The sequence below is a fragment of the Oreochromis aureus genome, linkage group 8 (genome assembly GCF_013358895.1).
Source record: "Oreochromis aureus strain Israel breed Guangdong linkage group 8, ZZ_aureus, whole genome shotgun sequence".
In the NCBI taxonomy this organism is placed as follows: Eukaryota; Metazoa; Chordata; class Actinopteri; order Cichliformes; family Cichlidae; genus Oreochromis; species Oreochromis aureus.
The window spans coordinates 5,276,839-5,302,671 of record NC_052949.1 but is presented as its reverse complement, the minus strand read 5'-3'; the positions used below and the strand labels follow the sequence as shown (position 1 = coordinate 5,302,671).

Below are 25,833 nucleotides of genomic sequence, written 5' to 3'. Positions count from 1 at the left end.
AGCAGAATCAGAACTTTAATTCATGCAATAATTTTGAGGAACTGTGTTGTAATTTTGCATCTGTAAGTTGTTTTCTTCTCTTTCATTTTAATCTGTAAACTATTAGTATAAAGAGCTTTGAAAAGAAAAGCTTCTGCACTTCTTTAAGTTTCTTGAAGATGTTTCACCTCTCATCCCAGAAGCTTCTTCAATTCTAAAAGCAGCTGGTGGAGAGTCCCAGATAGGAGTGTCCCCCAAGAGGCTCATGGACCTCTATTTATTCCTACAACATAACTTGTACTTCTAAAGAAAAGCATACTTAATTATATGCACTCATTAATTTTTAGATAATTTTAGATCTTTTTATTCATTTTTTAACCGTAGAAAATAGCCTCTAAGACATTCAGTCAAAGGCTGCACAGTACGGTGGCCCTGAAGTGCCACCGTAGGCACAGCCTGCTGTTCTAGCCCACTGCCGCCAGGTGATGATAATTTAACATTAACTGAGTGTTATGCGCAGTTCGTGAGCAGCAGTGAAGCTCACGAGCAGGAAAAGCACGAAATCCACCCCAAAGCATAATTTTGTTTTTTATTTTTTATTTTCTTTATATAAGTACCAGCGAATCAAAAAAACTCAGCTCTTTACTGTGTTAGAAATTAAATATTTAATTTTATCATCTGAGCTGATCTACTCATTATTCACGGACTATGAGGATCTTTCACCTCACAGACAAAATAATATAAATTATTGTTATTAATATCAGTAAAATATTATCCACATGTTCTCAGCCTTGTGAATATTCTGGCATAAGGATCCAGATTATAGCTGAGGTGCGGAAATAGAAGGATCTGTGTGGAGGGTGTGTTTCCCTTTAAACGCTCCTGTGAGCAGCAGAGATCAGCAGACGTTGGAGGGGACGGTCGGCCTCGGCAGCTCGGACAGCCGTGCAGGATGGCCCGATAAACACCTCTGTTCGAAGCGATGTTCAGGTACCGACTTCATTATCTTTTATTTGATTTTATTTTTGTAGTGGAAAACCAATGGAGGTGAAACACTGAGAGCAGAGTGTCGTCGGTTCGTTCGGCGCCTTTGCACACCCAGTTTTGACAGCTGAGCGCATCATCATCATCATCATCCTCAACATCATCATCCTCAACATCATCTGCACGTTTTCAGCCGCCAAGCTTGGTGTCATATCTACGGTGTTATGTTTCCAATGCAAACCCGATTATTTAATTTGAGTTGGATTTTTTTAATTGCTTTTCTTGTAATGAAAAATCTTTTTTTTTATCACCTTCGGCGAGGCTGTGGTTGGCTCGACATATGGTCTGTGTTCAACAGGGTCATTTTTCTGAGTGAGGAATTGAGATCAGGTTATTTAAAGATTAATATTTCACGCTGCAGTGATGTGGCCTGTTCAAACCACCCTTAGATTGTCGATGTAAATAGGCTTAGGTGCAGACTTCATAAAAACTAAATGAAAAATAATAATCCCATTAATTTAGGAAACAGCAGCTCCAGTGTGTGCTGCTGTTCCCCGGCTGTAATTTCTCCTTCGAGCCGTGAGTGTTGGATATAATATAAAGCTGAATTATTCAAAGGATGACCGAATACATTTTTGCATCCTGTGCTATAAAAAGTTAATAGGATTTCTGCTTGAATGGCCTTCAAGTTATTTTATATTTTTTTCATCCCTTAGTTCAAGATTAGATTCTGTTATTTTACTCAAAATGTGAAATTTACTGTTAATTTGTTAGATTTAGTGGAATTAGTCCAGATGTTTCCCTCAGTTAAGCTAACCACCTGCTGGCCCAGATATGATATGGCCCAGACTTCACACTGCTCTAAACACTCCGTTTCAGACAGTTATTTCCCTGCTCTTGGCTCTTTGATGTCAAAGAGAGCAGATGTCGCTAATATGGTAATCTTGGACACAGAAGCCTCACCCACCCACTCACCAGTCAACCTTTCTGTTTATGAGTGGCAGCCAATAAAAAGAAAGGTAGCTTAAAGCAGTGGTTTTGAATCTCAGGAGTGAGTCCCAGTGGTCGGGCACAGAGGAGTGATTAAACATTAATTTGAGCTTTGATGCTCATTTAGCGGTTCCTGTCCCCTTATGTGGCAAATAAACTAGAAATCTAGACCCACTGTGGGAACTATTACATCCAAAACACCAAAGAGAAGCTGTGCTGCCCCTGTGAAAAATGTCAGGCTTCATACGGTCTCTGTGTTCTCTTGTCTGCATCGGGTATTCTTCATGTTCTAAGAGAAGGTGAGACAGAGTTGGAATTGGACTGGTACCTTCACTGATTTTGGCTATTGATTCACTTAGACCTCAGCAGATCTCACGAGAGCAAAACTATCCTCCAAAATCATTTGTCCAGTTCTTGCTGGATCTGCAGCCTAGTGTTCCCATCTGCTCCTGCTCACAACTAGTTTGTTGTTTGGGGATTTACATTCCCCCTAAAAGTGATCAATGAGGCTCCCGTTCCCAGTGTTACCTCTGTGAACTGTGCTTTGCTTTAACATCTAGGCTCATCGGGTGCTATAAAATATAGTCTGTGCTACACTGTTACACATTAGAGGCATTATACTCAGCCTAAAAAAGCCTGTGGAGTCTTATTTGGGCGAATCTATGATATATATTTAATCATACGGAAGGCTCTACATCAAGTTAAAAATGCTATTTTTCAGGAGTGGTTGTTCTTATTTTTTAAAGCCTGGAAAGCACATTTGAATGCTGTGTGCTCTGCAGTTGCCTCTGTGGGGTTTCTTGCAGTCTGTAGGGAGTCCTTTTGATGATTAACTCCCAGCTGTAGTTTGAATCATTGATTTGTGAGTCTAGTTCTCACTTGATGTTGTGTCTTTAGATGTTTGCTGCCTTGTTGAGGATTGAGAGAGCTTTAAGGCTTAGAAGAACAACTATGAGAAGAAAATGGGTTTTTCTCAAATGTTTATACTTCATCTGTTAACCTTTCGTCTTTTCTGGGATTGTTTTTATCCCATTGAAATCACACTTGTTTCCCGATTCCCTCCTGTGTAGATTTTTTTGCCATGGAAATGGATATGATACCGAAATTCTCCTCAAAGGATGAGGAAATCGACTTCTGGAAGGCTCTTTCCCTCAAGTACAAGAAAGGGTATGTACAATACACACTGTACAGGCACTGTTTCTCCTTCGGTAACATCAGTGCCTCAGCCCTTTGGAAACACTTAGTTAAATAAAAATGCAGGTGTAGTTTTGTATTTTTTACTCATAATCAACAAATCTCATGCAAAGATTCTCTGGTGAAGTCTAGCCTAGTTTTCCCATCTTCTTCTGCTCTCTGCTTATTCAGCGTTTGGAGCTTTAACTTCTCTGGTCAAGAGTTACTTGTGGTAGAAGATGCATTGACAGGAGGAAAAAATGCACTAAACTTAATCTTTTAACTGTAGGTACATTTGGTTATTTTGCACCTTGACGCCCAGGTACCACTGTGTTTTTCATGCACATTGAACCTGATAAAAGTTCAGCCAAGCTATTATATGATACCTGGGGAAATTCATAAATCCTCCTCAGAGGCAATCAAAGCATAAAGTATTCAACTCCTCGTGCACAGCATTGAAATGAAGGTTAATGGGAAGTAAAAGCTCAAATGTGCCACTGTTCCTTCCAGTAAACGGTAAGATATGCAATACATCCTTCATTTCAGAGGTATTCTCATTCAAAACTGGAACATGTGAGCTAAAATGAAAGCATTTTTTTTTTTTTTATTCCAGTACAGTATAAACATGTTACTGGTTTAAATAAAGATCCCCTTATGTGACCTGCTTTAGGTTGGAGGTTGTTTTGATCTTGATTCTTTATATAACAAAGCTGCATTGTGCATTAATGATGTTTTACACTATGGTGTTTTTGCCCATCCTTGTTTCAACATGACAACTCCCCTGTACTCAAAGCAGGCATCATAAAGTAACCATATCACCCCAGTATTTCAAACCTACCCAACATCTTTGGGATCACCAGCATGGCGCTGCTGTACAGTACAATGTATATAATTCTTTAACATTTTAAAATGACCGACTTAATTGGTAATATTACAAATGTTCAGCTAATATGATTGATTAGAGTTTTATTGTTAAAAGTAAAACAACGAGCATTAAACTTCAGTTTACAGTTGATTAGCACTGGTTATTTTATCTTTATACATACACCTTTATATCTCAGAAGGCAGAGCAGGTCGTCTACCAGTCAGTAGGTCAGGGGTTTGATCCCCGGCTCCTCTAGTCTGTGTGTTGAAGGATCCCTGGGCAAGGGACTGAACCCTGAGTTACCCCTGATACATCCATTAGAGTGTGAGTGTGTTAAAATTAGGCTGAAAGCACTTAAGTATAGAAAAAAGCTCTTGTATAAATGTGTGTGTGATTGTGTCAAGTGTAATGCAGTCATTAGCTGAAATCCTACTACTTCTTACTGGTGCTGGGACCTTTAACCTGTGTAAATGATCTCTGTGCGGCTATTTCTGAACTGAGAGACATCTTTGTTAGCGACATTTGAATCACAAGATCTGATAGTAACCAGTCAGCTCTTTGTGTCTGTGGGAGGAATGCTTCATCTGCTATCTGTCAGTCTTAGACTTTCAATTAGCAGCCGCTGTTGGCATCTCCGGTGACACTTGTGAGACAAGCAGTGAAATCTTCCTTCTCCATTTCTTCCCAAAGCGGCAGCTCATATTCCACATTAAACATAAAAGGCTCCCACGCCTCTTTGTCCCATCTTTGAATGATTTTTCTGTGCAGATTCTCACTGTTGGCATCATTCATCGTGTAAAGATTGCTGCATTTGGATGAAACCTCGATCTGTGCTCTATACACCACTTGATTAAGATCAGCTGATTGAAATGTCAACAATAGGTGCTACAGGAAACGAGCTCAGGCCTACGCCTGACTATGTAAGACAATGGGCTTCCTTCAGAGGGGAGGCCATGTTTATTTGGGTCATATAAGTGAAGGACAGTTCCCAGTTTGTGTCTCTGAGGTGCAGAGGTACATTGTATTATTCTGTGAAGCTGTTCACAAAGCCCAGCAGTGCTGTCCTGTACACCACGTAGCAAAACAATATCATGATTCTTCACCACTGTACAGCGACAACACAGAGGACCTCGGGTTTGAACTATGAATGAGCAAAACAATATGATATATTGTTATATTGATATGAATACGTTTGGCCCACAAAGGGTTCCCTTGTCATGCTGTCTGGTTTTGAATGTAGGGAAAGAGGAGGCACCAGTGTGCAAATGTGTGACAGCCAACCTTTTCAGAGCGAAACCAGTTCAAAGCCCGGCCTGGCTCGACATTACCGCGGTGGCTTTGAAAACAAATGGATGCCTTGGCTCTGTGCCACCCCGAGCACTTCAGCTCACATGATGCCATTTTTAGACAGCTGTGTGTGTCCGTGTATCCATCTGTCTGTGACCACGTCAGCAGACACTTATATAATCAGCACTTTGTGGTAAAGCTGGTCCAGGATCATGTGGCTTGTTGTATGTTTTGAAGGTTACATCGGAGAGTCAGAGACGCACTTCTTGGTTAAAACACAAATTTCAGTTTGACCTCACTGCCAGCATGTCTGTTGGACAAGTTGGCACAATAGTGTCAGCTGTTTTTACTAGACAAGATCGACTGCAGCGGCCTGTAAAGCTGTAAAGATGGTAAATCATTGACTGTTTCATAACCAACTGTTACAGACTCGCAAGGTATGGTAATAAATTAGCAACAGCTTCAACAGTGACGTCAATTCCAAGCATACCAAGGTTTGTTGCCATTTGTTTCGTTGGCATTTGTGGATTCTTCCTTTTTAAAGTTTGACTATATTAAAAACCTCCTCAACTTCTTGTAACAACCCTCGAGCTATTTGGTGACAATCTTTGCATTTTTCCAGCACAATCGAGGACCATGTCACAAAGAGAAGGTGATGACTCAGTGACTCAGAATCATCAAAAACATTTCAGATCCATGGCCTGAAAGCTCTTCAGATCTTAATCTGATTGAGCGTCTCTGGTAAATTATTTTGTGTTAGATTACATAAAAAATTGACTTGACAAGCAAGAGTTTCTGTACTTTGTTGAAAAATCATGCTCCATCAGGAGAAATTTGTGCAGTTTCCATCCAAATGCTGGATGGGCTTCAGTCTTGCTCTCAACCCTTGTCTCATAAACATAAAGACTGTGTGCAGGACGAGTAAAAACTGGCCCAGTTAAAAAGTCTTGAAGACAAAAGCTGAATCTGAGATTTCAGAAAAGGAGCAAAGTACAGGAAATAAATCTGTTTTTATAGTGACGCTATAGTTCGGGTGTGTGGATGTGGGGTAAAGTGGTCACTATTTGCAGAAGTAAATTTTACACAAAAGCAAATGTTTGTTAGTCTTTAAATATTAATTCCTTAGTTAATATTTTATAGCAGTTCATCTCTTAGGAGAAATTAAAGGGTTAAAACCCTTAAAACACCCCCTTTACAAAGTAGGTGACACAAATTGCATTCGAGTTTGGGGAATTGTATCTGGGTCGGATCTCGAGCGCCCAGAGGAGATGCAACGGCGATAAAAATAAAACCATATCCAGCTGTAAAGTTTGATGAATGCACCCACCAGCCGTGTCTCCCAGGCTTGCACGCCTACCTCTTTCTGTCTCGACTTGTCGTCTAATGGCTTTCTGCGTGTCTGCCCACAGCTGTGAGGAGGCTCAGGAGGAGCTGCTGGAGTTTCAGGAGGGGAGCAGGGAGCTGGAGGCTGAGCTGGAAGCACAGCTCGGCCAGGCCGAGCATCGAATGAAGGACCTGCAGTCTGAGAACAACAGACTCAAGAATGAGGTTGAAACGCTCAAGGTAACTGCTGCAGCCTGTGGAAAGCTGACCATAGACTCTATAAAAGATGGACATGACTTCCATCATGGACATTTTGAGGCATCATAATGTGATTTTTACTAATCAGTGGGTGGCATTGTATGGGCTACATCCAATATTTTGTGTCAAACTAAAGCCCTGCCGTCCTAATCTGGCACAGCAGTGGATTTTTTGGTTTGCAATTTGTAAGCTTTGGTGCAGCGCTACCAGTTTCACCCCGCAACCTCCAGGAATCCCTCGCCAACCCATCAGGAAATGCACAATTTCCCCTTGTAATCATGTCCAGTGTGACCGACCACACTTTATACACATGACACCACGTAATTAATATCTATATAGAGTAACTGCTTTATCTGATAGGTCGTTGTGCTCGCCGTGAATCCTGCATGCTAGAATACACAAAACATAAACTGGCACCATTAATTAATCTTTCAGAGAAATATTTATTTTGAGTCTGAACTTGCAAACAATTGAAGCTGTTCAGTCAGGAAGCTGACTACTTTAAAGTTTGCGCACTTTGGCAAACCGTCCTACTGTTTGCAGTTTACAGACATTTCCGCTGTCGCACAATAATTCTAGCATAAATTTCAATAGGTAGGACAGTTTGGCACTGAATCTTGTGTTGTGCGCATGCGCAGAAACAACAGGTAGGATGGATTCCCAGAACACCTGGCAGCTTAGCATAGCTTAGCATGCTAAAAGCTAGCTTTCAACCAGCATCTCTCTAATGACCTTTTTCTTAATCTAGTTTATTTACTTAAACCATAAATGGTCATGTTCTAAGTTAATTTAGTCACCCTGAATGTTTTTAACATGTTTTTAATGGGTTAGATTTCAGAGCTGAGAATCAGGTGATCAACATGTCAGTGCCACTCCGTGCAGCAGTGGCGGTCCTAGCCTGTTTGGCGCCCTGGGCGAACCCTCCCTCTGCGCCCCCCCCACACACACACACACACACACATACATAAAACATATTAAGGATAAAACTGTTGTCGGAACAATACTGAATTTCACCAGAGAAACACACACACATACACACACATATGAAGAGAGAGAGAGTATGCACTGTATGCAAACGGCTACCAAACAGCCATCATAATTCGTCATACTATGAGAACAGGACAAATCAACAATTGACAATGACTAATTAATATTAAAATCTGTAACATAATGTATTGTTTGAACTTTTCTTGTCCATCTTCCATTGGTTTTAATTTTGCACTCCAGTATGAACACAAATCCCCCAACTCGAGGATCACCACAACATAATCTAACACACCTACACCTTAGTTCACAGATTGACTTTGTCTAGGGTGCATTTCTGAGATTTCACACAACCCAGGGTTCAAATCATGAATACATAATGGACTTGGATTTACAACATTATGAAATGTGCTCTATTTGGAAGCAGCAGCCCCCCCCCCCTCCCCTTTCGACGGGTTGTGTGAGACTCTAGATCATCAAACTGTAAATTTTAAATTGTTATTGATCCCTTTACCCCTGGTCCTAAAGTGTATATTTATTTTCTTACTCTTCTTATATATATTGTTTGTTTACTTGCACTGCTGTAACTGGAGCCTCGTCGTCTCGTCTCTCTATATACTGGACTGTATGTAGCGGAGATGACAATAAAGTTTACTTTGACTTCAGCAGCGAGCAGGCGCACCGAGGGCTCTCGCGCTCACTTTTCGTGTATAGAATTTCGAAAAAACATCGGTGCAAATTATAAGTCTGTATCATAATATCTGGTGCTTTCGTGTTTGTTGGTTTGTTTTTATTTTGCGAGTTGGTTATTAGATGCTGCTCCAGCCGGTCAGAGAATCCCCCGCCGCCACGCCCTCTCCTCCATGTGCAGCAAGCAGCAGGCGCACCTCGCAAACGGAGGGCGCCCTTACTCCCAACAAATGGGCGGCAGAAAACCAATCAGTGCCTATGCCATTCCCAATATGCGCTGGCATGACGTCGGGGCAGCATGAGTACGAGCATTTTTTTTTTATTTTTATTTTTTTTTGCCGATGCCCGTGATGCCGCCCCCCACCACGATGCCGCCCCGGGCAACCGCCCGTGTCGCCCGTATCTAAAACCGCTACTGCCGTGCAGCCATGTGGTCAGGAAAAATCCTTGTGAGCTTTTGGTGCCATTTTATGAACAAGCTGATTTTAATTGGTTAATTAAAAACCTGACAGAATAATTGTTACTGAGCCATAATGGCTTATTTTAACAATCTAACTGTATCTCATTAAACTTCTCAGATTTATGTGGTGAACCTAAAGAAGACCTTCACTGTGACTTTCTCTCTCACTCTGCATTTATGATGAGGCCAGCATTATGTATATATGTTTCTAATATTAACACGACATTAGGCAAGTGTCTTCATGCGTATCCTTGAAATAAATATGAGGGCTTTTTTTTTTTTTTTTTTTTCGTCGCCATCTATCATCTCCTGCCCTTGAGTCTCCTGGGAGTGAAGAGAAGTGGGCCTGTAACAGCTGCTGCTCCTGTAGAAGCGTTTGCTTTCTCTTTGTGGTTTATGTAAAAGATTGCGGGAATATGGCAATCACACGCGGCCGATGTCTTGCACAATAAATGTTTATTGGCTGCCTTCTCAAAGAACAACACCTCTTATTTTTGTGGCTCTGCCTTTGTTGGATTTCTAGCTGTAACGTTATCCTGTAGTTTACTGGCCTCCATGAAAACGGAGTACAGTCCTGGAGATGAGATGTTTTAAAGTGCAATCTAAATGGTAATCTTGCTGCAGTGGGTATCTGAGGTATATCTTTCCAATCTCACCACCTGTTCTGCCCTAATCTGGCTGTATACTGATGCAGCTGATCTGTGCGACTCTCATAAATAATGCATCGGATCGTGTCTCGTTGTTATTCTCGCTCCATAATTACCAAATCCAAGCGGCTCATTTCTGAGTCCGTGTTTCAAGCCGGGTGAGTCGAGCCACCTGCAGGGAAAACATGTTTGTGCCAAGGTGTCTGACAGGTTTCACTTTCAGCAGCGCTGACTTCACACCTCGAGCGAATTTGCCTTTTGGAGGAAATGCAGCACTGGTGAGATGTTGGCGCAACACTGGGGCATGTCTTCACGGTTCTAATTTTACTACACACTGCACCATAGCTTTGTATCTTAGCACAGCTTTAAAGGAAACATTTCCAAAACAGGATGTAGAAATTGAATTTTTCCTAAAACATAAAAAGGACACAAAACAGAACCCTTATAAAATAACACGGGTGCAAAGAAAAGGGCCAAAGACTGACTAACAAACCACAAAGATAAACGACACAAAACTAACTGAATAAAGTTGTGAATATTTATCATAGACTGTAAGAAAAGATGTCAGTGCCACGATGTCACCCAGTGATGACTGAAATCCCTGAATCTTTAAGCGTGTTGGTGTTGCCATGTTGGGGTTTGAAGCAGGAGTGGGAAGCAGTTTTGAGCGTGAGAGCACACGCTCATTGGCTAAAAACCTTTAATGGACAAGTCAATAAACATATCCTGGATAATCCTCCTCTTTTCATCCGTCCATCCATTTTCTACAGATTATCTCAAAGCAAATTGGTCCTGGATGAGGGGCCAAGTAGGTTTTCTAGAAATACACATTTATCAAACTCTTTATGGTGAACTAAAAGCATTCGTAATGCATCACATCTCAGAAAATATACTAACATTCTGAAAACGATTGATTAATAAAGCCTTTCTTTAGGTTGTGCTTCATGAACATCTGTAATCTTAAGTGTTATTTTCTGATTTGTGAGCAATATTCTCGTGCTGTGTTTGTGCATGTAGGCTGCTGCACCAATCAGAGCTTCAGATTTATCTCAGCGTTTGTGCCTTTAAACTCTGTTAATTGGACCTGCTGAACGAGACCAAGCAGATGACTGTCTGGCCTTTCTGCGGCTGGCTGCAGCTCAGTCATTACTTTAACAGCAGATGTAGGTCAGACACACAGACAGGCCCGGTGGTGTTTATCATGCCAATTGTCTCAGAGCTGGTGGATAAATGGGTCACACTTCACAACTGCTGTGTTTTGTTTTGTTTTTTTTTCAATGGAAAGGGAAAATGAATGGAGCACTGAAAAATGTATGGCGGCGTGCTCTGGGAGCTGTTCAATCATGTGTTTATAAGTTTAAATGCATGCAGTCAGATGTTCAGTACATGTTGTCTGCCCTCCTCTTCAGGAGAAGCTGGAGCAGCAGTACTCTCAGAGCTACAAGCAGATCTCCATGCTGGAGGACGACCTCGGGCAAACGCGCAGCATCAAGGAGCAGCTCCACAAATACGTCAGAGAGCTCGAGCAGTCCAACGATGACCTGGAAAGAGCCAAAAGGTCTGTTTGAACTCTTAATACTTACTAAATAAAATAAAACATAGTCCGAAAGTTGCCTTTGTGCTCTGTTCTTTGCAGCTTCACCCTTTACCGTTAGATGGGATATATTATTATCATATACTGTACATAAAAGATGGATGTATCACAATATGACTTTTAACTTTCAGGATATGTTGTTGTTGTGATTTTGGTTTTATTTTGTTTGGGGTGGTTTTTTTTGAGCTGGAGTTACCACATTTGGAGAAGAGGGTGGAGTTAGAAAACAATGTTAGCAAGCTGTACCAGACAGATTCCTGCTATTATCTGACTCTTGCTCATCAAAATTGAAGCGCACATGACTGGATGGTCTAGTAGTGCACTTAAATGCACAGTAATCTGTATTATTTGTCCGATATTTTCATTAAAGGTGCATAAACACCACAAACGTGGTCAAATGGTTCAGTTCAGCATAGCCAAGAAAATGACTCTCTTTCAGCGCCAGCCTCCAGTGGCCTTTAGAGGAACTGCAGCTGCTACTTCACATTGACTTTATTTATTTTCAGCCTCTGAAAGTTTAAACGTGATTTTTAAGTTTTAGCTTTGTTGCTGGGATCATGTAGAATATTCAGCATAATAAACAAATGATGTCACCTTAACTAAGTGCAAATACATTTCTGTTTCTTACCTCTTTGTGATGTCGGTTACATTTTTATAAAAATTTGCAAGAGATAAAATTCTAGGATGTAATTGCAATTAACAAATGGCTTCAAGTCAATTGATTGCTGAACAAAGCTGGATTAAAATCAATAGATAAGCCTCAGATATTGATCACTTACTCATTATTATTCAAGCACTAGTGTCTGCAGAGAACATGCCTCTGAGGTTATTTGCACATAATTAATGAAGTCTTTTTTTCTTTTTCGTTTTTAAAATATTTCTTCTAGAGCAACTATCGTGTCTCTTGAGAACTTCGAGCAGCGTCTGAACCAGGCCATTGAGAGGAATGCCTTCCTGGAGAGCGAGCTGGATGAGAAGGAGTCGCTGCTGGTCTCGGTGCAAAGATTAAAGGATGAAGCCAGAGGTGATTACTCACTCATGAACTCACCATCGGCGAGCTCATTAATGTGCAGCTGCTGCAGTCTGTCTCCTCTGAAGGTTAAAATCTGGGTTTTCCTATATATTTGTTACAATTTTCTTTTCTTTTTTAAAAGATTTGCGGCAGGAGCTCGCCGTGCGAGAGAGGCAGGCAGACGTATCCAGGATGTCCGCTCCGAGTTCGCCCACACAGGACAACGTGAAGATGGACACGGCTGTGCAGGCCTCCCTCTCCCTGCCGGCTACCCCACTGAGCAAAGGTCTGGACAACGCCTTTGCCAACCAAACAGGTAGCTGCAGAATGTCTTCCCGGGAAGGCATTTTTCCTTTCTTTTTCTTTTTTCCCTCAACATGCAAGTACAGACATGTAAATCTGAGTAGCTCTTTATTTAAATGTTGTGCTGCGTACATATTTGCATGCAGAAAACATTTATTTCTGTAATGACCCAGCTGTATAATCAGTTCTTGTGCAGCAAAGACCCCAAAAAAACCTTTTAATATATTTTGTCTCAATTATAAAAATATAGCAGCTTAACAGTTGATTTTAATGTCTTAAATTTAATAAATATTCATAAATAAGTGTCTGAAATCTGCCAAGAGGTTATTAAACAGGGGGAACTAATTGCTTAAACAGGGTAATGATTTAGGACTGTAAAAGAATTAATAAAATAAAAATTGGAGGATTAAATTTACTTTACTTTTTTTCTACCCAGTGCTATCAAATGGCTATGGCAGTAACTCACCTCTGACCCCCTCAGCCAGAATATCAGCCCTCAACATTGTCAGTGATTTGCTCCGGAAAGTTGGGGTGAGTCTTTCCTCCTTCCTGTTTCTGGTTCTCATTTCCACCTCTGGCTTCATGTCGGAAGTCCTCTATCTTTCCTCTTCATCTTTTGTCCTCACAGGCTCTCGAGTCGAAGCTCGCCGCCTGCAGGAACTTTGCCAAAGACCAGAAAGCTCGGAAGGCGTACGCTCTCGACAACAGCAACGCCCTGAATGCAAACTACTCCCAAGCGCTCCATACGTCATATTTTGATAAAGCGTGAGTGAAAGCACATTCGGTCTGTAGTTTTATTGCCCATTACTGTCACATGTAAGTGTGGACAGCATGGTTGTATTGTTAAATGAATAAGGACGAGTATCTGAGATGGTGTGCATTTGTTTTTCCCCCCCAGCAGGACTGAGATGGTCATATTCCCTGCATTAATTTGGGGTAATTGTAGCTCCTTCACCTGTTATGCGAGTGTGTAGAGGGCCATGCATGCTGCCGCTGCTCTTTAACAAGCCTCTTTTCCAATCTCGTAGAAATAAGTGTGGGCTAGATAACCATTTAGTGGTGGTGGCGTGGTGCTGCTGGAATAATCTCTCAACTCTAAAGTGACCTGATTCATGTTTTTCTTGTCTATACTAGTGTAAAGTGTTTGTTTTCAGCTCCAGATCTAACCAGTAATGCTATTAACAAAGTCAGTTTTTTGCCAAACCTTTTTATTTGTTTTAATTTATGGCTGGAAGTCCCTCGGGAGATGATTCACGAGAGAATCTTTGGTTAAATCTTCAGTCAGATTGGATTTATTTAGGCTGATAACACCACCCACATGGATGTGTACATATTTATGCATTTAATTTACAACAAACATAAAATGAAAAGCAACATCCTGATGAAGGTGGGAAGTGTAACCACAAGTGGCTCAAGAACCTTATTAGTAAGCAGTACCTAATATGAGCTAATAGACATGGCTCATCCTGGAGAATTTCCAGGTCTGCTACAGAACACATCTGGAATTTCCCAAGAGAAAAAATAGCCCCCCAAAGGACGGGTAAATTACAAACACAGTGACTGATTTAGTATAATTAAAATAGGCTGGTTTCTCTCTGTATTTGTATTATTGTCAGGAAAGCAGGTGAAAAGCATGCAGGGTAGTGTAGTGTCACCACAACAAATACTGGAGTACACGGAGTCGCGATCATCCTCTGAGATCTACATTTCTGGAGTTGTGGTGTGTTTTGGAGCAACAGTTGAGATCCGTGGCAGAAACAAATATGAGACTGGGCACAGAAATACCTGCTAACAGGATCAAGTTGGTTTATTGTTGTATATGATGACAACGGTTTTGTTCAGCTTGAATTTTTTTGCTCTACATGCTTGTGTTGCCAACAGAGCCTTACTGTGGGGACTGGCAGCGAGAGGAAGTGTAGTGTTTCTGCTGTCCAAGAGAAATATAAATAGGCAGAGTATGTGTGCACAACAAGGGCATTGTCTGGGTGACTTCAGTGCAGGGAGGTCTTATAAAGAGTACAGTCACATTCAGCTATGTCTGGCCATTTTATTACGAAAAAATGACTTTATACTTCAATACATGAAGTTCCAAGAAATCACCACAGCTGCAATAAAAGTCATTTTGTTTCGAGATCTATTTAAAAATGACAAGTAAAAAGTGTCAGATGGTATAATTGACAATACATCGTAGTTAGGGTTGTAGACTTATTTTATTTTTTGGCCTAATTCAGACAAATTTTTGTAACTTTGTTCAGACTCTTCCTGGAAAAACTTTGTGTAACGTTGATGCAGAAATGTGCTTTTCCGTCAATACAGAAACTCAGATACACGGAAACACCAGTTTGATACCAGTAAAGAAAACTTCCACACAATGCCCAGCCCAGTCTTGAAAATGCACTTTCACTGGCACTCCTCCAAAGCTCATATTTCTGAGGATGCCTTTCATGCCCCAACTGTGACCCACAAAAGAACGCGGTGAAACCAGTTGGATAACTCTGGCTGACTCTCCTGCTTTCTTCCCAGTTTCTGCGTTAAACTTTTATTTTTAGCAGCACATAACTGTGTTTCCTAATAGTGCCTCATGTCTGCTATGCAGCTGTTGTCCTGTGTGAGATGACGGGTGTTTGATAATGAGGGCAGAGCCACCTCCCGCTGCGCTGGTCGGTGCTTCGACCTCTGTTGGCAGTTTTTGATAAAGTAAAACTGACAGAAGCTGTGAAGCTATCTGATCTCATTTTCCCTTTTTTATTTATCTACTGTATTGTAGATAAATTTATACTTGAATACAGTAGTTTAGTAAGTATATACTTAAGTCTCTTACGCTGATTTACAGCTCCATATTTTTAGTCTTGGACTCTACTAGAGTAGAAAATAATTTGTCTTTATTTTATACTGAGTATTGATGCAGCGTGTCCGTTCATTCTGTCTCAAACATGCTTTTATTTATTTATTTGACATCTTCTCCCTTTGCACACAATTTCTTCTAATTGTGTGCATCTTAAAAACAGCTGTTGGGGGAAAATTATAGGTGGATGGGTATATAATAGGTAGATGTAGAGAAATCTTAATCATGTGTTTTAGAGCTACATTTAATATTTGTACTGGGATGAGACATACTGCTATTAATATTTACATTTCTACCAAATTTATTAATATTTTGTATTTATGTCGGTTGTAGCACCTGACATAGAAAGTGTGCCAGCCTACATATGTCATGAATTTAGCTGTTTTTATCCATATTTAAGTTAAAGCTAAAAACTTTTTCAGCCAGCCAGGTGGTCCATTGATTATTGATGATTATTACTTTTTTAATGTTTATGGTGTTTGAGAACATTTATATCGACTATCTCAGCTGCTTTTAAAAATACATTTGATCTATCTTTATTTATTTTCATGACTGATCATTTTATTATATCTGATTCCTGACTTTCATAATCTGGCACCAATGGGCTTCCATACTGACCACCGTGTTTGCATTCAAATTAAATGGCTTTAACTGTGTGGAGGCTTTGATTGGTGGCTGGTAACGGGTGGATTCGTGTATCTGCTTCCAGGACCTTTTGTTTCAAAAGTCTGTTTTCTTACAGCAGGACCGTGAACGGACTGGAAGCTGGTACCCGGATGGCCATCACCGCCCCTCCCGCCGCCTCCTCCCCCGGTTTAGTGCCCCTGGCTTTGTGATGCCAACATGAAACGCAACAGGAAGAGAAGGCGCAAGAAGAGGGAACACGAAAGGCTAATACTGTAAAACTTACTGTTATGGTGGCTCATCTTCTCGTCTTCCCGCGCTGCCTCTCTCTCTGTCTGTCCTCACTTGTGCTTCATTTGCTGTAAATTTGGGATCCTGTCTGTATATGATGTGTTACTGTATCCACTGTTTGCTCACAAAGACTGTAAAGCCCCCCCTCTGCTTTTGATTCCTCAAGGATCTCCCCTGACACGAGAGGTGGTTTCAAAGAATAGTATATCGTCTGGAAAGGGAAATATTATGCAATTAGTCTTGGAAATGATGATGATGATGATGAGATGCTCTAAATGTTGTTTTTCTTTTTTAAATCTAAGCAACCTTTTCACTGATCTTTAACTTGAAATGACCACTTGAAACCAAGTAACTTGAAACCACTGCTGAACCCTCTAATTATAAAAATCAGCAGGTTTATTGGATGCAGATGTCCTAAATAAATGTGTGCCATGTGGCCCATGACTCCATCAATTATTGAGGTTTCCAAGAGCCTTTCCGGTTTTAAACATCATCCCTGACGTCTAGGTAGTGATTTTGGGTGATTCTGGCTTTCGGCGTCATCCTCGTGTGTTTGTATTTGACTTCTTATTTAGTTCCACAGAGTCGGGGAGTTTTTCAGTGAGCCAAACACACCATGGAACTTCTGAACCGTGTGACATGACGTGTACAGTATTGGTCATATTGATCGTTATTGACAGGCAGCCAGTTAAAGTAGTGCTGTCATAGTGTTCGGACCAGTTAACCAGCATTCTTACAGTCTGAGGTCGAAACGTTTTATCCACATTTTGTTCTTTGAGTTGATGCACAAACTTTTCTCAGTTGCAAGTGAAGCACTTTGACCATGTTTAGTTTTTTTGTTTTTGTTTTTTCCTCCATTTTTCATTCGAGTGCAATATTGCCTGTTTGTGGGTTTAATTTATTTCAGATTTCTTTTATAGCATGTTTAAATAAAAGATGTAATTATACCACACTGATTATGTTTTACTTTGTTCTTGAAGTTATTCTCAAGAAAAAGACTCCGTTTCATTCTCTTCTCAAATATTAATGTTTGCTGTTTTTCTATCATATCAGTTTAGAAATTAGAATACAGTGAGCTTTCCATATTTGTGTGTTGTTTTGGTAGTGCAGGAAAAAAACAAGAAAACTGAAGATGTTATTTAAATCAGATTTGACTGAATCTATAAGTCAGGAAAAACACCCATACCCAGTTCTCAAATGTGTTGATGCTGTCAAGTTATATTTTTATGTCAGTCTAAAAAGATTGTAGAAGACTTGAAAACTGGAAATTATTTCTCTGGATAAATAATAAAAATTGTTCCACTACTAGAGATACTACTACTACTACTACTAAGAAGATTCTTACATAAACCTATACTAATGAACTTCAGATAAAAGATGGGAAGTAACTACTGTGATGTCACCTTCTGGTTTGTAGCCACGCCCTGAATCTTACTCTGCTTTATTCTACTAGTACATGCCTGTGCTACAGTAGTGATTTGGTCCGTCTCTGCTTAATCTCACAGGGAAAAGTTTTAAAAAATAAATAAAAAAAAATAGGTTGTAGATTTTTGTTTTTATGCTGAAAATGTTTCATTTTGGCCTATTGCTATGTGGCTGCCAGGCAACGTGATGGCTTTATAAGATTCATTTAGTGTTTCTATTATTCAACTTATGAGGCTAAAAGTTTATTTTCATGTCATGTCATCATTAAAATCATACAATGCTTTTAAAATGTGTGACAAGTGCGTAAAGGCTAAAAATAGGTCCTTTTAGTTGGTTACTAGGTTGTTCCTAGAAAACATAATGACCTAATACCTGATGTAGATAAGAACCTTCAGGGTTCTATAGCAAGTTTGGTAGTGCAATTCCACATTGTGTAAGAGATTTTCATGGACAAATGAGGCCTGTGTGTTTGCTTTTATCGGTGGACAGCTGTGGCTTAGCAGGTAGTGTGGGTTGGCTGCTAATTGGAAGGTCATTGGTTCAATCCCCTGGGCTGTGTGTTAGCAGCATAACTCTGTGTAACATAATGCAATAGGCCTATTAAATAAAGTTTTTAGACAAGAAAACAGTTTCAGCTGCTCCCAGCAGGTAATGTCTGGCCACAGAGGTTTTGACCCACATGCATTCCTAACAAGCTAGTTAGGAATGTCACGTATCCTACCTGTCTTGAACTGGGGCTCTTTGCATAGAAGGCAACTACCTTAACCACTACACCAGAGGAAAAGCCCTGTAAGTAACAATCACAGTGACATAGTGGTGATTAAAATGTGTTCAGAATTTGCAAATTGAGAATTCATCTCATCAGTCATGGCACACTACTCTCCCCCAATTAGCTCCCTGAATAACTTAAAAGTATTGGTACTGATATCGGCAACACCGGCCCTGTATTTGCTTGGTATTGGATCGATACCAAAATTTGTAGTGTGGCACAGCACTGTGAATGAGGGAAAGTGTGAATGTTGAATGCTTTTGTTGAAACGTCCAGGCAAGAACATGTTAAATGACACGATACCTGTTCAAATAGCATCAATTAACACACAAATTCAGGTTTTTTTATTTCTATATGATAATTCTTCATAATTAAACAATAAGAACAAGTAGTCTGATGTTCTGTAATCATTATGAAGCTATAATTTGAAATACAATAACACATTACGTTTTTGTACAAAGTACCGGATCAGTATCGTCGATACCACCCTGAATTTGACTTGGTGTCTGATCAGAAAGGAAATCAGTGGTATCGCACATCACCACGATGCAGCCGGCCTCCTTCAGAGGAGATGCCCCCTGCTGGTTAACAGGAAGAAGGCAAGATTAAGGGATTTCTGCACAGACAGACCCACAAGCTACATCCATGTTTTGTATTTACAGTCTATGGTTATACTGCATCTGTTATTTTCTATTGTTAACTATCGTAACTGCTGATGTACACAAGCGAAAGATACCCAGCTGGATCCCGGGAGGAGACAAATCCCTTGGCGGGTTGCGCCTGGCATAAAAAAAGTCTGTCAAATCAAATATGCGGCGCTACCTGCTGTGTTGATCCCTTGTAAATAACAGAAAAACTAAGAGTAGCTTTCTCTATTTTAGAGTGGAGAACAACAAGTACATTTTCTCATGTAAGCACAATTTCTAAATCCTTTGAGAATTTAAAATTTTGTACTTCTTTACAGTAGAATGCTGGACTAGCTCCAAATGGCCTTTTCTCTCTATCTACAATGTTTAGTTATAAGTTACAGATCTTATATTTGAGTGAATAATTATTTCATGTCACACTGACAGTGAATTTAAAACCTTTATTTTGACAGTTCAGCGTCAGTTATTACTGAAAATACAAGTATAAGGGATTTTAGTCGTGTAACAGCCATCAGACTGAATACATCCCAACACCAAGGAGTTTGATTTTCCTGCTTCACTGAGCAAAAACTGAAGGCAGAGCTGATGTTTGTTGAACGGGATTAGCGTCTGTGCTTTGACTTTTAATCCTGACTACAATAAAGTCACACCAATAAAATACAAATGAAAACCTCCACAGTGTGGATTTTAAATAAATGATCTTTAACAATGTATAGCACAAATAATTAATAATTGAAGAGTTTCATTCATACAGTCCATTAGGTTGCAGTCAACTCTGCCCCCTGCTGGAAAAACAAGTAAGTAAAGGAAGATGCTGGTTAAGCTCCTTTACTGGGCATCTTGGACAGTGTTGTGTCCAGCCCAGATGTTTATACAAATCTGTGAGGGTTACTTCAATAAATCCATTACTGTAAGCAGGCCTCAGTAAAAATATTCAGCAAAGCCATCTTTGCACATGTGGACATGTGCAGCGTCCACCTGTGGAGACCTGCTCTGTATCACAGTCTGCTGCAGAGGCACTGAGGTTCAGGCTGCTGCCGCCTTCAGCCGCTCCCTCCTTGCTGCTTCTTCTCGGTCAGCTCGTCGATCTGCTTCTGCCGCCTCTCCAGGACCTCCAACCTCTTGGTGTCGTTGCGCGCTCGCTCCTGAGCCCTGAGTTCAACGACGTCCTCGAAAAACCTGTGTCTGCGCAACAGAGGAAGTATCGAATGAAAACAAATGAGAATTATGAGAATTCATTAGAGAACCAGAAAAAAATGGTAAGATTACAACCTTTCTTCTAAAGTGACGTGGGTGGTTCAGTGTGAGAAAACAGATTTTGATTTTACTTTCATGGAAAAATATAAAACTATAGCTTTACCAAAAAAAATGTTTTGTATATTCAGTTTCTCTCAGTTTAGTTTCAAGTAGTCTTCAGAGTGTTTTTGGAAACCTACTCTGTTTCCATTTTTCTAACAATAAAAAACAAGCTGTTGTCCAGTGTAACTAAATACTCATCTTTTCTTTCTCTTATGTTGAATTTTGACCAAAGAATCAGCGGAATCATCAGGATTCAACCAGTGATGTGAATAAAAGCACTAAAAGTACTTAAACACATCAGATCACCTTTCCTGGGTTCACCTGATGTGATTCTAAAGACAACAGTGAGGATTAAACACGTTTTCAACCACAAGAAATCTAATCACAGTCATCGCAGAAGTCTGCTTGCTGTCGTTACTGAAGCTCTTTCTCCACTAAGTTTTAATAATGAGGTTATTTCAGGGCTCCTTCAAAGCTTTTAGGGATGTCAATTAAAAAGAAACAACCAGCTGTGTCAAAATGTCCAGTCCACACAACAAAGCACTGAACAGTAAAGATTTCTCTTTGGACTTTTGGTCACACAAAACACAGCTGTTCAATCTGAAGAGCTTCTCTACTGTGCTGTAAAATCGCTTGTGCACTAACGGCATGAACGAGTTAGTGGGACTAAAAGTTAATTGTATTGATAGGGCTTTTCTAGAGGTCTTAAAAACAACATCTGCAAATTCAAAAACTTTAACAAGATTTAAATATTATTAAAGGCATTTTAGATACAGCCAGGCAGGAGGTTAGAGCCCATCTCAGCTGTTACAGAGCAGGTTATCAGTCTGCTGCAGGGCCAACACAGACAGCTGTTCACAGTTCAGTCATTTTATTGTTCCTAGGGCTGTGCGATATGACCAAAATCTCATATCCCGATATAAGAATTCTATCGTCCCGATAATGATATAAATCACAAAAATTTAACATTTTCTGTAAATTCTGTGAATCTCGGGCAGCTCGACTTGCGGGAAGTGTTTCCAGCTGCGCGTCATGTAGCTGGAGTCCAGTGTTTTAACAGATGCATGAAACGATACATTTTTAGACATAGGTTGTAACGGCCGCCGTTTTCTTTGTGAGTATTTATTACACAGCGTGCTGCGGGGAAAAGCCTGTTCTAACGTTTGAGTCTAAGGTTTATTTTTTAGCACCTGACGGCTCTTTTTTACTTCTCATCCGTAAATACTCTGCATCTTTCACGTGATTCAGTTTATTTTGAAAAGTCTCAACAGGATCTTGAGCTTTATTGTGAAAGGTTTATGTGGAACATAAACAAGCGGACACGCGATGGTGTTACCGTTGTTGTTGCTAACGACAACGCATAAAAACAGGGGCTTGTCCGTCTGTAGTGTGGTTATATTAAATATAAGAGAAAGAGAGAACTTTAAGAAAAATATAGCCACTACAGTGACCATCAAAACGGTGAAAAAATATTGCCGTAAACAGTTTATTTTGTGACACCACGAAACAAACGATAGCGTAAAATGAAACGATAGACGTTTTTATATCGTCATCCGATATATATCGTTATATCGAACAGCCCTAATTGTTCCTGCCGTTAAACCTGGTTTACAGACAGGCTCTCCAGAAATCATGCACAAACAGCAATACAAAAACAACAAACAGCAATACACAACAACCACAAAATAAATCCACATTCAAAATACACCAAATATACAAAATCATAAGGAAATGTATCACATAAACTGATTTTATAACGCTCCTGCACAGGAAACAGAGCAGCTCTCGGTCCTCTTACACCTTACTCGTGGCACTGTCGGCATTTCTTAATTGAATGTTACTTAACGAGACCTTGTAATAACCTTGAAGCAAATCTTCATAGCTGGGAACTAGACAGTTTTATGTCAGTCAGGGAGCTCATGGACATCACATACTGAGTTTCCTCACTCGCAAATGCTCCGCCAGATTCTCTGAAATTTATTCATTTCTTTTTTTTTTTCCTTGGGAATGTGTCTTTTTTTTGTTTTGTTTTTTTGTATTTATCGTCTTGGAACTTTGCTCATTTTTTCTTGGGAACTTAATGATTTTTTTCTCATAGGTTTGCATGTTTTTTCTCATAAATTTGTCCTTTGCTAATTTCTTTGAAATTTGTTCATTTTCTTTGAAATGTCCTATATTTTTCAAATAAGCTTGCTTTTTTTTGATTTTGTAATTTAATACCTCTGAACTTTGCTCATTGTTTCCTTAGAAATTTGCCACAAGTATGTCTTTTGTATATATACATATATACAGTATATGCAATTTATTTTCTCGGAAATGTGCTCCGTTTTTTTTTTTTTAACAAAGTTAGCATATTATTGCCTTATAAATTTGACAATTTTTCTAATAAGTTTGTCCGTTGTTTTTCATTATTGTGCCATTATTTCTCGTAAATTTGCTGTTTTTTTTCTGATACGTTTGCCATTTTAAAACAATAAACTAGCTATTTATTTTTTTCGTTAATTTGGCATTTTTTCCCTCCTAACTTTGAATGCTTTCTTTCTGTAAATTTGCCCATTTCTTTCATCAAAAATTAGCTTCTTTTTTTTTGTAAATTATCAATTTTTCTAGTAAGTCTGCCGAATTTCTAAAATTCTGACCTTTTTCTCTTTAACTCCTAAAGGGCTGCAGAATGCTGGGCCTAATACGCAGTCGTACTACTTCCCCTGTAGCACCTTCTAACAGCAAAGTCGTGCTGCTTTTATAATCTTCACTTCTGATCGGCTCTTTCGGAGCTGCATATTTATTAGGTGTGCAGTAAACACTTGCATGTGCACATGTCACGTACATCATGTCTGTTACGTACAGGTGGCTGAGCTGTAAACACGCTTTAACGTTACCTGTTAATGAAAGCAGCAGCGAGTCCAACGATGATCGTCCCGAACAGGATCGGTTTGGCGAGCCGTTTCCCGGCGGATAGTTTGTGCTGCTTCATTTTCGTGGCTTAATTTTGCACTTTAAACACTGACCTTCCCCTACAGTTGGCTGAGGTGCTTTACACGCCCCCTTCGTGTCCCACAGTTTTTAGCAACTTCCGGTACCACGTGACACTAGCTTCCGCTTGACAGTTTTTCTATTTTGTGTCATGTTGTATGAGGGAGTAGTATTGCCACATTAACAAAAAACTATGATAGAAGACCTTTAACTGCGTATGAAAAATGTAAATCAGATTTGATTCTATGTAAGTGCGGCTTGACCGTATGTTAGCAGATCGAAACTGATTTTAAAACAAAAATCGTTTAAACGGAACCTTTGTCTCATCCACGCAGCTACACGGAGCAATTCATGGTCAGACCGAGCCGGGAACGAACTGAGAAGAATAATCTTAAATTATTTCCTCGAAAAAAATCTCGTTTTATTTTATTTATTTATTTTTTGGCTAAAGCGGAGAGCGGAGCTGGTGGTAGATGATGTGGAGGAGCGGCTCGTCCGGAGGCTCTGACCGCTTTGAGTATTTACAAACTCTGGTCACCGAGTTTCAGGACACCGACAGCGACGGTGGGAGCAGCTGTGTTTGGATTCACCTTTAAACTCACTACTCTGCTTTCTTCTGTTATCTTTTTTCCAATCTTGCCTTTTCGTCTTTCTGCTCCAGCATAAGATCCACAAGACAATAATATGAATCATAAAATAAAGTAAATAGAACAAAAACATTAACAAGAGGTGCCTACAGAAAGCCTAGGTGCTCCTCTTGGGAGACGTGCATCATCAAATAATTATTTAAAATTTGAAATTATTAAATACACATTTATTAAATTGAAATAATTAGTTTTATTTAAAATATATTTCAGTTGTTATTATTTCATAGTTCTGGGCTAAAACACATCATGAATTTATGAATGAATGTCAACCTAACCTATCAAAGTCAGGGGGCGGGACTAATGCTGATCTGGTCAGTATCTTTATCTTTCCGGGAGTCGATTCTTTCAGTGGGTGTTTCTCAATTGCAAGTACGCTAAGGAGTCCAGCCGTTCAGCTTCAGAAAATGAATTATTAATTCAGCGCGTGTAGCACATTAGCAGTGCGCAGGCAATCCGGGCATGGACTGCAGCATTATCTGGGATCAATCTTCTTAACTTGCTGTGCAGGGTAACCAATCAGATTTTAAGGTCTGTTGACCTGCCACAAATAATTTGAAATGAACTAATATTTTAATGAATTAATTAGACTTTTAATTAAATATTTGTCTATTTAATTTTGACACTCCATAGTTCTCATTTTATGTAATTAAAAGCTTTGTTTTTCCTCCTCAGAGGCGAAGGAACAAGTTCTGGCTAATTTGGCCAATTTTGCATATGATCCAAAGAACGTGGAGTATCTGAGGGAGCTGCAGGTGACTGACCTCTTCTTGGACATGCTGACTGAGGAGAATGAGAACTTTGTGGAATTTGGGATGGGTGAGTGTCACATCTCGTTCATTGTCTGCAGCAACTGTCAAGCCTTTATCTCTGATTTTGTCTCTCGTGATCTCAGGGGGGCTCTGTAACCTCAGCATGGACCCTGAGTGCAGAGATGTCGTCCTGCAGAGCGACGGCATCCGCTTAGTCACAAACTGCTTGTCGAGCCGGAGGGAAGAGACGGTCCTGTCAGCCATCACCACCCTCATGAACCTCCTGACACCTGTGTCACGCTCTCAGATCACCGATCCCGCCATCCTGCAGTGCATGCTGCGCTTCTCCCTCTCCGAGAGCCCCCGTCTGCGCAACCTGGCTACCGTGTTTCTGCAGGACTCCTGCAGCGAGGAGCAGGTGGCGCAGGCGCAGCAGCAGATGGAGGGGCAGCAGATGGCAGTCGGCATCCCGCTGCCCAAAGACTAAAGACAAAGCACAGACCTTTATTTTTTTTATAAGTGTGCTCTCTGTGAGAGTGTCACAGATGATTCACCCAAGGGAGCCAAAATTCGATATGTTGTTCCAAAAAAAATAAAAACATATTGGATGTCCACTCGTAAGAGGTAATGGATTCACTTGACAAAAATGATGCTGATTTTTGGAATTAATAAAGTTATTATCTCATTAACTGTGAGTAAACCTTTCATTATGAAAAGTGTACTCCCAGTTTATGAGGTATTTAAGGCATCAACAAGATACCTTAAAATACCAAAACAGCAGTGACATGATGGCTGCCCTCTGTGAGCCTGGTTTCTTCAGGTTTCTTTCTCTTAAAAGGGAGGTCTTTCTTCTTGCTGTCGCCAAGTGTTTGGTCAGAGGCAGCTGTTTGATTGTTAGGGTTTTCTCTGTATTACTGTAGGGTCTTACAATATTACGTCTTGAGGTGACTATTGTTGTGATTTTGTGCTATTTAAGTAAATTTGGATTAAAATGAAAGCGTGTGGTTAAATTTGA

General features: G+C 40.1%; 2 protein-coding genes across 7 annotated transcripts; both read left to right on the top strand.

Annotated features, from left to right (window-relative positions):
• The first annotated feature begins 815 nt into the window (after window positions 1-815).
• Window positions 816-17,265, top strand: ndel1a (nudE neurodevelopment protein 1-like 1a). Of its 6 annotated transcripts, none has more exons than XM_039615984.1 (10): window positions 816-969; window positions 3,024-3,120; window positions 6,688-6,841; window positions 11,050-11,198; window positions 12,122-12,258; window positions 12,389-12,562; window positions 12,986-13,080; window positions 13,178-13,314; window positions 13,451-13,485; window positions 16,140-17,265. In XM_039615984.1, exons 2-10 carry the CDS (start codon window positions 3,035-3,037, stop codon window positions 16,145-16,147), a joined length of 975 nt encoding a protein of 324 aa, XP_039471918.1. In that variant the 5' UTR covers window positions 816-969; window positions 3,024-3,034; the 3' UTR covers window positions 16,148-17,265. The 6 variants fall into 6 exon arrangements, with proteins under 6 accessions (XP_039471918.1, XP_031615268.1, XP_039471917.1 ...); XM_031759408.2 differs by having other exon boundaries at window positions 16,137-17,265; XM_039615983.1 differs by having other exon boundaries at window positions 13,448-13,485.
• A 6,340-nt stretch (window positions 17,266-23,605) lies between these two features.
• armc7 (armadillo repeat containing 7) lies at window positions 23,606-25,833 on the top strand. Its single transcript, XM_031759399.2, has 3 exons — window positions 23,606-23,986; window positions 24,742-24,885; window positions 24,962-25,833. The coding sequence occupies exons 1-3, from the start codon at window positions 23,896-23,898 to the stop codon at window positions 25,303-25,305; spliced, it is 579 nt and encodes a 192-aa protein (XP_031615259.1). The 5' UTR covers window positions 23,606-23,895; the 3' UTR covers window positions 25,306-25,833.